The sequence below is a fragment of the Perissodus microlepis genome, chromosome 14 (assembly GCF_051167445.1).
Source record: "Perissodus microlepis isolate ML-2025 ecotype Zambia chromosome 14, ASM5116744v1, whole genome shotgun sequence".
Classification (NCBI taxonomy): domain Eukaryota; kingdom Metazoa; phylum Chordata; class Actinopteri; order Cichliformes; family Cichlidae; genus Perissodus; species Perissodus microlepis.
The window spans coordinates 5460268-5474377 of NC_140474.1; the positions used below are offsets into that span (position 1 = coordinate 5460268).

At 40.6% G+C, this 14110-nt stretch overlaps 1 protein-coding gene across 3 annotated transcripts in view; it reads right to left on the reverse strand.

Moving 5' to 3' along the window:
* Positions 1 to 14110, reverse strand: part of sptbn4b (spectrin, beta, non-erythrocytic 4b) — a 97639-nt gene that overhangs the window by 21149 nt on the left and 62380 nt on the right. For all 3 annotated transcript variants that reach the window (XR_014802191.1, XM_084950610.1, XM_084950609.1), the window contains exon 26: positions 13 to 276. Coding sequence is in view for 2 of the 3 variants with exons in the window: in XM_084950610.1 (XP_084806736.1) it covers positions 13 to 276 (264 nt within the window). In the remaining variant the exon portion in view is untranslated. The remainder of the gene's footprint in view (positions 1 to 12; positions 277 to 14110) is intronic.

Sequence of the window (14110 nt, forward strand, 5' to 3'; positions counted from 1 at the left end):
AATGTTACGTACATGCAGTTTTTTGAGCTGCTTGTTGACGGTGGTGAGGTCCTGTCCCTGGTCGACGTAGGCCAGTTGACCCTCGAGCTGGCCCAGTCTCTGGTCGAGGCTTTCGTAACTCTGCACCAGCAGGTCGGCCTTGTTGGCTTCAAAAAGCTGGCGGGCTTTTGCCTGAGTGGTGCTCTCCAGATCCTGCCAGCACTCCCTGATCTCCTCCAGCTTCTTCCGCACCACCGGGCTGAGCTCCGGCTTCTCCTGGATCAGTTGCTGGCCCTCCTGGATGGACAGGAAATGAGGGGGAACACAGAGGGAGACGGGGGAGAAAATTAAGACCTTTTATGTCTTAATGCGAAAGGATTATTCATTAACATACCGAAAATGTATAATTAGCCCAGAGTACACGTAGATCAGAGGCAAATGTGCAAATAGAACATTTACTACTGAAAACAAAAGGCAATTAAGCTACAAAATGACACTTCATAATCACAAAGGCATTAAAAACACACAACCTATTATGATAATAAGGCCATTATGTAGTTTAATTAACACATCAATCAGTGAATCAACATCTCTAAATAGCACCTGGGGAGTACCAACATAAACGTAAAATCTAGGAGAATATATCGTTTTCATGCAGATCACTTTGTCTGCACCGCTATGCAAATTTTATTTAAGCAAAAATCTAAAACGTTTATGGAGATTGCACTCATAAGTGGGGTAGATTTCTCTATTTGTAATAAAAATAATTATTGATGTCTAATCCACTTTTCACAATAAAAGCGTGGTTGAAAATCTGTGCAGTGTAGGATATCAATGATGTTGTACATAAATAACCGAAACTATGAACCTAAAGCATTGAAAATGAAAAACTCATTAGTATACCAATTTAGTATTCAACCACCAGAAAATTCAATAGTAACAATTTTAAATATTTTAAATAGAAATATCACACTCGTTAGCGTCTTAACTCTTAATTTCATACATTTCTAGCTGTTTCTGGGTTTTATAAGTCATTTTTGGAAGCTTTGGACAGACATTTAGAGACTGCACAATAAATTGAGAAAATACTAGTAAACAACAAAATAATAATCATAATCATTACATGGAGATGTGACGTAATAACGTGTAAAAAATAATATATAAAATACAAAACATATAAAAAATGAAGCAGGTATAAATTTATAAATGTGTTTCATCGCATTTACAAGTCTTCCTGTGTTTGTATATTGATTCTATGGAAATGTTGTAGGACGTGTGTGTGTGTGTGTGTGTGTGTGTGTAAAGAGATTAAACCTCCGCCTACTAAAATACCTCATAAATTACCCCACACGTCCCTTCCCCCATCTCTCTCGCCTTTTCATATTTCTGCCCCTTTTGTACCTCATCCCATTCAGAACCATTAGACACACACACACACACACACACACACACACACACACACACACACACACACACACACACACACACACACACACACTCTGTATGAATATCAATTAGATGGGGGAGGGATTTCACTGAGGAGGCGAAATGAAAAAAGTCTGGGAGCAGGTGAACATAAGGTGCTGGTTTGTGTGTTTATTAAAAAAAAAAGGGACCTAAAAACATCCCCCAATATGAACAAAGAACAAAGGATTTCCTATAAACAAACATAGAAAAGCATTAAAAATCTAAGGAATTAACTGTGGGCCAAACTTCCAAAGTCCATTTTAGGAACACAGACTTTAAATTATTTGATGTACACTGGAATTAAAATTCCCGCTTAACTTTGAAAAACAACAAACTGCCATGCTCGTAGCTTGCCAACTTGTCTTTATCAAAAAAATAAAATAAATAATACTTGGTAATGTGTAGCACTGTGGATGACAGTGCTTTTCTTTGCATCTCAGTTTTTTGGTCAAAAGTTACAGACTGAAGCCTGCTACAAAAACTCCTCTGACCGCTACGGATAATCTCCCTCTTTATAACAAAGTAATAACAAATATACAGGGGGTGAATACTTTTATAACTTATTCATTTGTATCCTTTTAGTTACATTAAAGATTACGCTTTATCTGACTAAAACTATGGCTTGCTGTGTGACACAGACCATCCACAAAGCTCTTGCTTTAGTCACTAATTAGCTGATATGTGCATATGTGTGTTGGTCCACTTCAGTTTATGGATGCAGCTTGCTAACATTAGCAGATAACTTTGATGAACAATATATGGTAAATTCTGTATAAAAAATTAACATGGCAGTGGCTAAACTGCTAATGTTGAAGCTTCAAAATGCACAGTCCAAAACCAAAAGTTGACATCAAAACGCGTCTATCCTCAGATCATATCTAAAGTCCTTTCAGGTTCCTCTGAGGACCACAAACATGGGTGAAAACCGCACCTGTTGGAGGCACTAGGCAAAATATGAGACAACCATAGCCTGTAAGGTTCATGTCCAGTTTGAATTAAAAGAATAAGTAAAAAGGGTTAATCGTAAAGATGTGAAAATGTGCAAAACTTTATTTTAGATTTGATTTTACTGTGCAACAGAAACTGAAAGGACGGACATTTTTTAAAATATTTTTTTGAGTTGTCTGACCTATTTTTCTGAAGAAAAGGCTCAAATTTCCACCATTTGGTTCTTGGTGGGTGGTACTTTTCAGACTGCCTCGAATTTTCACCAGGATGCTAAAGTATCCTTGAGCAGTGACTCATCATCCACAGAGGACAACATCCTGTCTCACTCACTCGAGTTATCATAAAATCTGCAGACATACAGAGCTGCATCATGACTGGAAACTGGAGCCCAGTGATGAGATAAGACAGCTTCCGGTCCAGACACCGAGATAAGCAGTGCAGTTACGGGAACCTCTGGGCAACACCGAGGTGTAAATGTGAGTGAGAGTAGGTCATAAAAACATCACTCACTGAAGGTCAGCCAAAACCAACAATCTACCTAAAAATAAATTTTGATGAGGTAACAGTACAATGCTAGGTTTGATATTTGAAAGTAAAATGTATTGATAAGCCTGGATTTATGAAACAATAATCAGATTTATCTCAATGCTCTACTATTTACTGTTTGTTTGTGCAGCTGTCCATTAAAATATAAAAGTATATTTTAGATCATGCTTAGGAATAACTGCCCAAAGAAGTGCCCAGCGTTTCCCAATGGTTGCTGAGTGGCCAGACTTCCTTCTAGAACTAAGGAGGATGGAAGACAGTATACTGTAGTGCATATGGTACTCTATATCTGCCATATACACACCATATCTGCAACTGCTAACTTAATTGCCACTATCTGGGTACAAATGGAGAGGTGAGAAGAAAAAGAAGCAAATATCTTCACACAATCCTGCACTGTTTTTACATCAACACACACAAACACAAAGGAGAAGTGGAATTGTGAGCAGACAGACCACTTTCCGATCCTTTCCACTGCTAGTGCGTTACGTCGGCGTTCATTCTTGTGTGGTGTCCCTCCGGCTGCTGGTGCGTGCCATCCTCTGCGGTGAGTGGGAGGGTTTGTGTGGGCTCGAGCAGCTTCACCCACTAGCTCAGAGCTGCTACTCCACACTACTCATACTGTGTAAACTGAGTCTGCAGTTCAGAGAGGAGCACAGTATTCCACAGCGCATACAGACAGCATGACAACATCCCACGGCAAGCAGGGAAATCTGTGTGAGCCCCACCCCGTACACTGAGCTTAGAGTACCTTTATGGGTCAACTCACTGTAGAAATACTCAGCCTGTGAAATCAGTTGTATAATGTCGTGTCATTAGATCAGATTACAGATGCCAACAGGAAATAAAGCATTAACCTTTTTTTGGAGATTGGGACTTCACGTTAGGATACTGTTGCACTGATGCTAACTATTACTTTGGCTTCTCCCTTTAAGTGAACGCCCTTGCTATCAAAAATAATAATTTATTTCAGTAAATAAAATTATAAAATAGTTGTTTTTTAGGAAATATTTCATTACTGAAGGCCGATTAAAACCCCTCAGTCACAGTTAGAGTTAAATCATCTGTTACACAGCAGCTGCCTTCAGTCTGAGTCAGAACTGTCAGGATATTTTTATTCTGAAAGGACAGAAATATGTTGCTTATCGTTTTCTTCTTCTTCAGTATTTGCAGTAGTGATTATGGTGTGTCAATGTTTAGCATAGAGAGTGCAATCTCCATAAACATTATTAACAAATATAACATGCCAGCACGGAGCGTGACAATGAATTATTTAACGTGGAACATTATTATTGTGCCGTGGGGCTTCAGACTCAAATACACAGTGGTACTGCTGCATGTGGGAGGGCCAGTTCACCAGTGACCAAAGCTGCCCATGTACTGGAAGCTGCCACACAATGTTCATACATAACTCCCCTCCACAGCCCACAGTGTGTCTTTTTCACACTGAACATAAAACGTGGAGATAATTAGGCACTAATATAAAATACAATGACACTTTCGGTTGGTTTTCCTCCTGTACTGTTCAGTTCTTTCAGGTCACCACCCACCTCTGCTCTATCTGTTACAAAAAGGCTGAAAAAGGTGTTTAAATGGACATATTTCACTTCTCTTTCATGTCTACTCATCCATAATCTTAACTGCTTTTAAAGCTTAGGGTTGCAGGGCAGCTGGAGACCAACCCAGCTTACATCGTATATAGTATATAGCATTACAAATGTTGATACTATTATTATACATAAGGTTTCAGATAATGAGGGTAGTGTATATACACAAGTAATCCAGTCAAAGCCAAAAGCTCACTCTTCGGACTGCTCTAAAGAATTGTTTACTGCTTTTAAAAAGACAGGGGCTCCATAAGATCCACATATATGGTAAAAATAATTATTTCAAACTAGAGATGGACCGATCCGTTATTACGTATCGGTATCGGTCTGATACTGACCTAAATTACTGGATCGGATATCAGAGAGGAATAAAAAATGTAATCCGATCCATTAAATATCAAAAAAGCACCTCACAAAACTTGCGACATGGCATAACTCGGCTCATAACCGTAGCACGTCGGAGCAGTATGCGTCACGTGATAGAGCGGCTGTGGCGTGCAAGACCTGTCGGTGGTCTGGTTCAGCATTTGGAACCTCTCTACCAATCCGGCATTTCATCTCCGAGGACGTGATCCCAGAGAGAAGTGAAGCAAGTGTGTAAGTTCATCTCTGAATGTTTGTAAAGCGTTCCAGCGTTAAGCTTAACAACCGATATATGGAGCGACTGCCTCTCTCTCCCTCCCTCTCCTGCTGCTACTTCAGTCATGAAACTGATCAATGATCAGCTGATCGTCTCTCTTGTTTGTTTATCGCCCACTTTGCGCCAGAAAGAGGAAACCAGCGGCTGAACAACAGCAGCACGTTTAAGCTTGATAAGCTGTTGTTAGAATTTATTTAATATTACTTTCTACACCAGGATCCTTTTCTACATAGCTGACGGCTGGTAACTGTGCAGGGGCGGATCTAGCAAAGTTTAGCCAGGGGGGCCGATAGGGCATTAACAGGGAAAAGGGGGCACAAAGACATACTTTTCTTTCTTATTCTCATTTAAAATGTCTAGCTTTTAATAAATAATTATCTGAATCTTACACCCAAAGTTTTAATCTGATGTAAAATGTATAGAAGTCCATTACTGTATATAGTAACTGTTAAGTCTAATATACCCTAGTAAGCTATAGTACTTTTTCCTTTGTGAAGGTACCATCTGTGCAGCCTGCAATTCTGTTGAAGAAAGATGTTGAATCTATTTAATTATTCTTGAAAAACAATTGATTTCTGTGCATTTTTATTCACACTGCATCAAATTAAAGTTGATTACGTCGATTAAGCATCATGAGGTGGAGGGTGGGGGGTGGTTCCCTATTTTTTATTTTTTTGCTGGGAGTTTGCAACCCTATTAGTTAGGTTGCTTACTCTTAAAATACCAGAATAGGGAGGATGGAGTAGGTTTAAGTTTATTAGATTGATCAGTGTTGCAGAACTATGAAATATTTTGGGTGCAGTGTATTTTTTGCATACAGGTATAACAGAATAGCTTTAGTGTTTTTTTTTTTTAAACTTGAGTTTGAACTTATACAAAATGCAGCAAGATGTTAAAAAAAACAGTTTGAATTCATATCAGTATCGGCCGATATACAAATTTATGATATCGGTATCGGTCATAAAAAAGTGGTATTGTGCCATCTCTATTTCAAACTACAAGTCACTTTAAAAAGGAAAAATATCGCTTTAAATCTCCTCTTCTTTAACCTCCTAGGACTTGGATGTCCGCATGTGGACATCACATTTTGGGCTGTCTAGACCAAAATACTAAATTTTGCTCTACAGGGGCCTGATGTCCACTTACGAGGACATTATACTGTCACTATTCTATTGAAATGTTCTCATATGTGGATCTCATTTTTCTCAGAAACAAAAATCAGGTTAAAAAAATAAAAATAAAAAATAAAATCACATAATTCTTTGTTTTTACATTTATCAAAATGCATGCCATGAAAGAGTTCGGGTCTTAGGAGGTTAAAGTACTGATGATGAAAAGCACCATGTTGATGTGATTAAAGATTATTTAAATACTAAGACCCAGAAGGATGTGAGAGAATATGTAAAGTGAAGAAAAACAGGAAGTACAGTCGTGCAGGACAGACAGGGAGAGGACTCCTGATGGAGCACTGATGCTAACAGCAACAGATCGTCCTCATTCTGCTGTCTGGTGTGCGTTTCACAGCAGACATCTGCTCCCGAGCCTCCCCTCTGCCACTCTGTTGGTCAGTGGGTCTGTTACGCTCAGGCCACTGAAGCTACCGTGTCAATATTTACATGTAAAAAAAATCTGCTCGTCCAGACAAATGGAACTGCTTGCTTCAATCCAGGTTGAAGTTTTCAGATTAATACGCAAATTAACTGTGGCTTTTTTTTTTTGCATTAAAATAATGTCAACTCTGGGTCAACTCTGACATAAGGTAAGAAACCAAACACAGGGTCCAATGAATTCTAAAGACTGAAAACATATTTATAATATTTGCTACGTGTCCACAGTCTTCAAGGAGATACAACTACAAATCAACATTACTTCTTCAAAAGAAATATCCAATGGCAGCGACCCGGGGTGATGGAAAGAATGTGATGGCTGGTATATATAATATGAAACTGAGGCACTGGTCATGTGATTTTTTGACACCTTGCACTTAAATGGAGACTGAAAGAATGAACAAATAGAAGAGACCTGCGTGACGCACGTAGGGTTACACACTATGCAGAGGGTATATTTTCCTCCAAACTGTAATTGCAGACTCATTTATTCATATCAACACATGATTCCACTACTCATGCTGTTGCTCATAAGAAAAGCTGAGGATAAAGGCAGCCTGCTCTGGGGTACTACATATACTCACTCACACACGCACAAATGTCCACATACCATCCAGAAAATGCACAAATACAGAGAAAGAGGACGGCTGTTCTTCCATCTACCTTAAAAATGCCCCCATTTGTTCCTCTGTGCTGCTGTAAAAGCGTCACTTTGACTGTAGGAAAAGAAGGACTTCATCCATCTGCTGAGTGCCCTGTTGGCTCGAGAGCATTAGAAAGTCAAAAGTGCTCCAGGATTGGGCAGGCACTTAAATTGTATGAACCTAATAAGATGTTACTCAGACTTTACTTGGGTTAGCTACCTGTGTTTCTTACATCCTGTATTTTGCTACAAATGTTAGCATTTTAGGTTTATCTTTGCAAACATCCACTTCATAAACAGGAGATGAGAGGAATTAGTAGGAGGCTGTTTTGCCTGATGAAAGTCTAACACAGAAACATTAAAAATAAATGCATTTTTTCCCCATTTCAGTTACACAGCATGCAGGACTCTGTTTGCTATGTTTGTTCTCACTTAAAAATTAGCTAGCTTCAATCCTTCCTGTCTGCTGTTTTGGAGGTCTTGGAAGTCATTCAGCTACCTCTCCACAAGGTCTTTTGTCTTGTGGTCGGGTGGACTCCAGCTCCACCATGGAGGTCTACAGCAGCTGACAGGAGCCCTTATTCTGCTTTAGAGATGTGATGTGAGCTGGAAGGCTGCTCCAACCACAGAGAATAGGTTTATGTGCTGCTGCAGAGGCTGCAGAGCAGAACGACGACTGTCTCTTGTTACTTATTGCTTATAGTATAAACATAAAGTAAGAGTAAGTCATTCAAGAAAACACCTTTGGCATGCACACAAAGATTCAGAGCCACAATAATAGGATTTTAATTAGAAAATGTAAATAATTCTTATGCATTACTGCTTTCAGACATTTCATATTTGAAAACTTAATTGGAGAATTTTGCTGATTTAGGTTTACACCATCTGCTAGTTGACACAGAGCTGTCTTTGAAGGCTAGGAATATCAGGGTTGCAGTGCAGATAGACAGACCCTATGGCTTAGGAGCTCTGTAATGAGCACATATATAGAAAGACACCTACAACAGGTTCCCTGCAGAAATAAATAAAAAGAAGCTCCACATAGTGATTGTAGGGTCAACATCATCTATCCAGCTGGGCTCTATAATATGAAAACACCTATCTTATACTATCTTTCAGGTCTAGCACCTTCCTCAGCATTATTCTCTGTGTTCAGTTCAGTTCTGCGTGCTTTAATGGGAGCAGCATTGTCTGAACAGTGCATTTAAATATAACTGGAATTGATTGGGCGGAATAAAAATATATACTGTCAGATCTCCATCTTAGCTTAACATCTTGCTCTGAGTGCGAGGGCCTCATTGATGTTTTGCTGCACTTACCCACACACAAACCTGCCCATACTCCCTCATTCACGCACACATTCTCTTATATACTGCAGCACCACAGGTCAGAGCTTAATGCAAATGTATACTGTATGCAACTCTATATAGTATACAGTTTGCACTCGCATACAGTTATAGGGAAAGTAAAAAGGTGCATCAATGGCCAGACAAAGTCGTATTTTTTGCACAGCTGGTAATTTGTTTATAAAACTTTTATAAAGCTGTACCGTACAAGCCACACAGATTGTTTTATTCTATGCATTTCAAGCATTCAAACCTAACAGGCAATTTTTAATCAATAACATGACTATCGTTACTTCCCCACACCCCCGGGAGCATAACATAGTATGTCTTTGGACAGTTTGCACAGGCGCCAGGAAGGTTCAAACCTAAAAACCTCTTGATATAACTGTCCGGGTTATATAACTGTGTCGCAGGCAAGACTCGGACCCAAATACAGGACATGAAGGACTTTTACCTTTAATGCTGAACTCTTCCCAGACATACAAAAACACCAATGGTAGCTGAGCGGGAGAATTCAATCCAAGAACTAGGAAACTCCAGTGAAACATGGAAGGAGGTGTTAAGTCTAATTGTTGAATGTTGTCATTGTGTTTCTTAAATTTGTAAGGTCTAAGTTCTATCTATAGGATCAAGACATTTGTCTCTGACCACCTCTCCAGCCACTCTGTGCTGGGGGAGGTTTTATTGCAGATACATTCTATCTAGAAGATCTGTTTCTTGTGATGTTGCTTCCTGCTTTTATGATCCTTTGGTGAGCAGGAAGTCATGCAAACAGAGACACATGCATACAGTGAGACAGACACACACACACACACACACACACACACACTCTTGCACATGCATACAGATGTTTACACATACACACACATAGTGCCTTGTCTTAGAACCATTGGGGGGTTTTACAGAGGGAGGTGCTTTTGCTGTGATGTGTATTGTGTGAACTGTTTTCCCAAAAAAGGCAGAAAGAGGAGGCCGTCGTCAGGGTGATTTTGCGGTAGGATTCAGAGTGCTTTCTGAGACACCGACCGGGGCCTCCCTTGCTAGCAAGTAAAAGATGTTCGTCTTGTTTTTGTCGTTAACGAGAATACGTTTCTAAACTAGCGGGGATGTGGAAACACAGACCCAACAGGAGGAATCACACAGGTCAATCTATATCTATACACACAAGCCAGGTAACGATGGGAGAGGAAACAGGTGGGAAGACTGCTGACACTAATTGGGAAAATGAGACAGGAAGTGAAATCTAACACAAATCACAGAACAGGGGTCAACCACCCGCCTCCAGCCCAAAGAAACTGATTCAGCCCGTCTTAACTAGAGGGCAAAACAATATAAATGGATAATGGACAACATTTCCATCCTTCTGTTCTTATTCATTGTATTCTTTTAGTCTTTTAGTGCTCATTCTGAGTGCTTAGACCAGTTTGGTCCAAGCTTTCGATACACTGCATGTCATTATCCACCTCTAACATCAACACGACAGTGAAAACACCGAAGAAAACATGAGTCCAAAAAAGCACGCAAGCGTATCGAAAGTGGTGTCTCAATCCTGTAGCCACAATTAAACTTGACTCATAGAGAGAAGTGCACAATACACAAAACAAACCCTGTTTTACTTAACAGGAGATTATAGATTTTCCTGATATTTCTGTTTCATGCTTCAAACAGTGGATGCTTCATGACCGGCATCGCAGTGACTCAGTGGTTATCACTGTGTAGAGCCCTTCTCTGTGGAGTTTGCATATTCTCCCTGTGCTTGTGAAGCTTTGGTCCAGTTTTGGATCATAGTTCTCCCAGATCCCACCTGTAACCCCCCCCATTTATCATTATTACTATTTATAGAGTCATTAATTTCTTTATTATTATTACTATTATTGTTATCACTACTACTAGTAGTAGTATCACTAGTGGTGGTGGTATTATAATTACTGATGATATTGGTCCTATTATACACGGAGTGCAGAATTATTAGGCAAATGAGTATTTTGTCCACATCATCCTCTTCATGCATGTTGTCTTACTCCAAGCTGTATAGGCTCGAAAGCCTACTACCAATTAAGCATATTAGGTGATGTGCATCTCTGTAATGAGAAGGGGTGTGGTCTAATGACATCAACACCCTATATCAGGTGTGCATAATTATTAGGCAACGTCCTTTCCTTTGGCAAAATGGGTCAAAAGAAGGACTTGACAGGCTCAGAAAAGTCAAAAATAGTGAGATATCTTGCAGAGGGATGCAGCAGTCTCAAAATTGCAAAGCTTCTGAAGCGTGATCATCGAACAATCAAGCGTTTCATTCAAAATAGTCAACAGGGTCGCAAGAAGCGTGTGGAAAAACCAAGGCGCCAAATAACTGCCCATGAACTGAGAAAAGTCAAGCGTGCAGCTGCCAAGATGCCACTTGCCACCAGTTTGGCCATATTTCAGAGCTGCAACATCACTGGAGTGCCCAAAAGCACAAGGTGTGCAATACTCAGAGACATGGCCAATAATAATAAACTTTATTTATAAAGCACACTAAAAAACCAAGGGTATACCAAGGTGCTTGACAAAAATAAAATAGGAAAAGGGAGATGGGAGGGAAAAGAGAAAGGACCTGGCACGTATCAATTATAAAAACCTTGACAATCATAAGATATAAAAGTAGTTCACAAGCATAACGGATAAAAATGTACCAACGCACACCAAGTGTTAACTACGTGGAAAGGCAAGATTAAACAAATAAGTCTTCAGCCGTGATTTAAACAGTGGCATAGAGTCAGACGTCCGGATAGAAACAGGAAGGTTGTTCCATAAGACCGGGGCAGCTACAGCAAACGCGCGGTCACCACGAGACTTCAGCCGAGAACGAGGTTGCTCCAGAAGAATTTGGGTAGCAGATCTAAGTGCTCTGACAGGAGTGTGTAACCTGAGAAGCTCATTGAGGTAGCTCGGCGCCAAGTTATTAATGGTTTTGTAGGTGAAAAGTAATATTTTAAATTGAATACGGTATTTAATTGGAAGCCAGTGCAAGCCAGCAAGAACAGGAGTGATGGAAGAAAACTTCCTGCTACCTGTCAAAAGGCGTGCCGCCGCATTCTGGACAGTCTGCAATCTAACGAGAAGGGTGGAGGAAAGGCCAATGTAAAGAGAGTTGCAGTAGTCCAACCTGGAAGTCACGAATGCGTGAATGAGTTTTTCCAGGTCAATGTGCGGAATATAGCGCTTAGCCTTAGAAATGAGGCGCAGCTGATTAAAACTAGACCTCACAACAGCAGACACTTGCTTGTCAAATTTAAGCGAGCTATCCAGTAGTATGCCCAAATTACTGGCATAATCAGAAGGAGAGCTAGCAAAAGGCATCAGAGCAGCACACAGTTGGTCGCGGGGGATTTTACTATCAAACACCACGATCTCCATTTTCTTTTCGTTCAGGACAAGAGAATTACTCTTGAACCAACCTTTAACCTCACGCATGCATTCACGAAAATAGTGAAAAGACATAGCAAGATCGTCAATAATCTCAAAATAAATCTGTATATCATCAGCATAGCAATGAAAGGCAATATTATACTTCTCAAAAATTGCTCCAAGAGGGAGCAGATATAGCGAAAAGAGAATAGGGCCTAATACAGATCCTTGAGGCACACCACAGCGTACAGGTACCGAGGAAGATGAGAAGTTGCCCAAATTAACCAAAAAAGACCTGTCAGCAAGATAAGATTTAAACCAGTTGAGGGCAGTGCCTCTTATACCCACAGTATGCTCAAGTCTTAGTAGAAGAATGTTATGATCAACCATATCAAAAGCAGAGGAAAGGTCCAATAAAACCAGGACCACAGAGTGTCCAGAGTCAGTGCTTACAAATAGGTCATTGAGAACTCTAAGCAAGGCCGTTTCAGTGCTGTGCCGTGGCTTAAAGGCAGACTGAAATTTCTCTGCAATGTTGTTCGCGTCTAAGTATGCCTGAAGCTGAGAGAGAACTAGTCGCTCCAGGATCTCGGACAGATCCTCTCATCACGGCGACAGACACGTCGTAAGGCACGTGTAGTATCATTTAGCCAGCAATGAGAGTAGGTTCTAGGGCGCTTCATTTTTATGGGAGCAACAGAATCAAGAACAAAAGAACAAACAGATAACAGGATATTAGCACAACCATCAACCGAACAGAGAGAACAGTCATCAGGTACAGCCAAATCAGAGGTAGATGAAAATAATGATAGCAAAGTATCAGCATAACCATCAGATGAGCGAACTGAGCAGCAGTCAGGAATTATAGGCGCCAAATCTAAAAAAGACACAGCAAACTTTGACACAGCTTCAGAGCTGAGTATGCGTAGCGGACGAGAAAGAGCTCCAGGCTGCAGTCCAGCGGCAGATAAGCCAATATCAAAGGAAATTAGAAAATGATCTGAAATCCCAGCGTCATTTATATCCTTAATACAAATATCCAGGCCATAAGTAAAGACCAAGTCCAAAATATGGCCTTTAACGTGGGTTGGTTCATTTACCCATTGAAGGAGGTTAAAAGAGTCCATTAAAGCAAGAAAGTCTTTAGCAAGCAGGTCATCCTTACAACAGATGTGTATGTTAAAATCACCAAGAATAAGAACAGAATCCTATTTAAAAAGAACGGAACCCAAGAAGTCGGCAAAGTCGCCAAGGTAAGAAAGGCTGAAAGACGACCACCACTGAACAAGACACACAAGCTGAAACGTCAAGACTGGGCCAAGAAATATCTCAAGACTGATTTTTCTAAGGTTTTATGGACTGATGTAATGAGAGTGAGTCTTGATGGGCCAGATGGATGGGCCCGTGGCTGGATTGGTAAAGGGCAGAGAGCTCCAGTCCGACTCAGACGCCAGCAAGGTGGAGGTGGAGTACTGGTTTGGGCTGGTATCATCAAAGATGAGCTTGTGGGGCCTTTTAGGGTTGAGGATGGAGTCAAGCTCAACTCCCAGTCCTACTGCCAGTTTCTGGAAGACACCTTCTTCAAGCAGTGGTACAGGAAGAAGTCTGCATCCTTCAAGAAAAACATGATTTTCATGCAGGACAATGCTCCATCACACGCGTCCAAGTACTCCACAGCGTGGCTGGCAAGAAAGGGTATAAAAGAAGAAAAACTAATGACATGGCCTCCTTGTTCACCTGATCTGAACCCCATTGAGAACCTGTGGTCCATCATCAAATGTGAGATTTACAAGGAGGGAAAACAGTACACCTCTCTGAACAGTGTCTGGGAGGCTGTGGTTGCTGCTGCACGCAATGTTGATGGTGAACAGATCAAAACACTGACAGAATCCATGGATGGCAGGCTTTTGAGTGTCCTTGCAAAGAAAGGTGGCTAT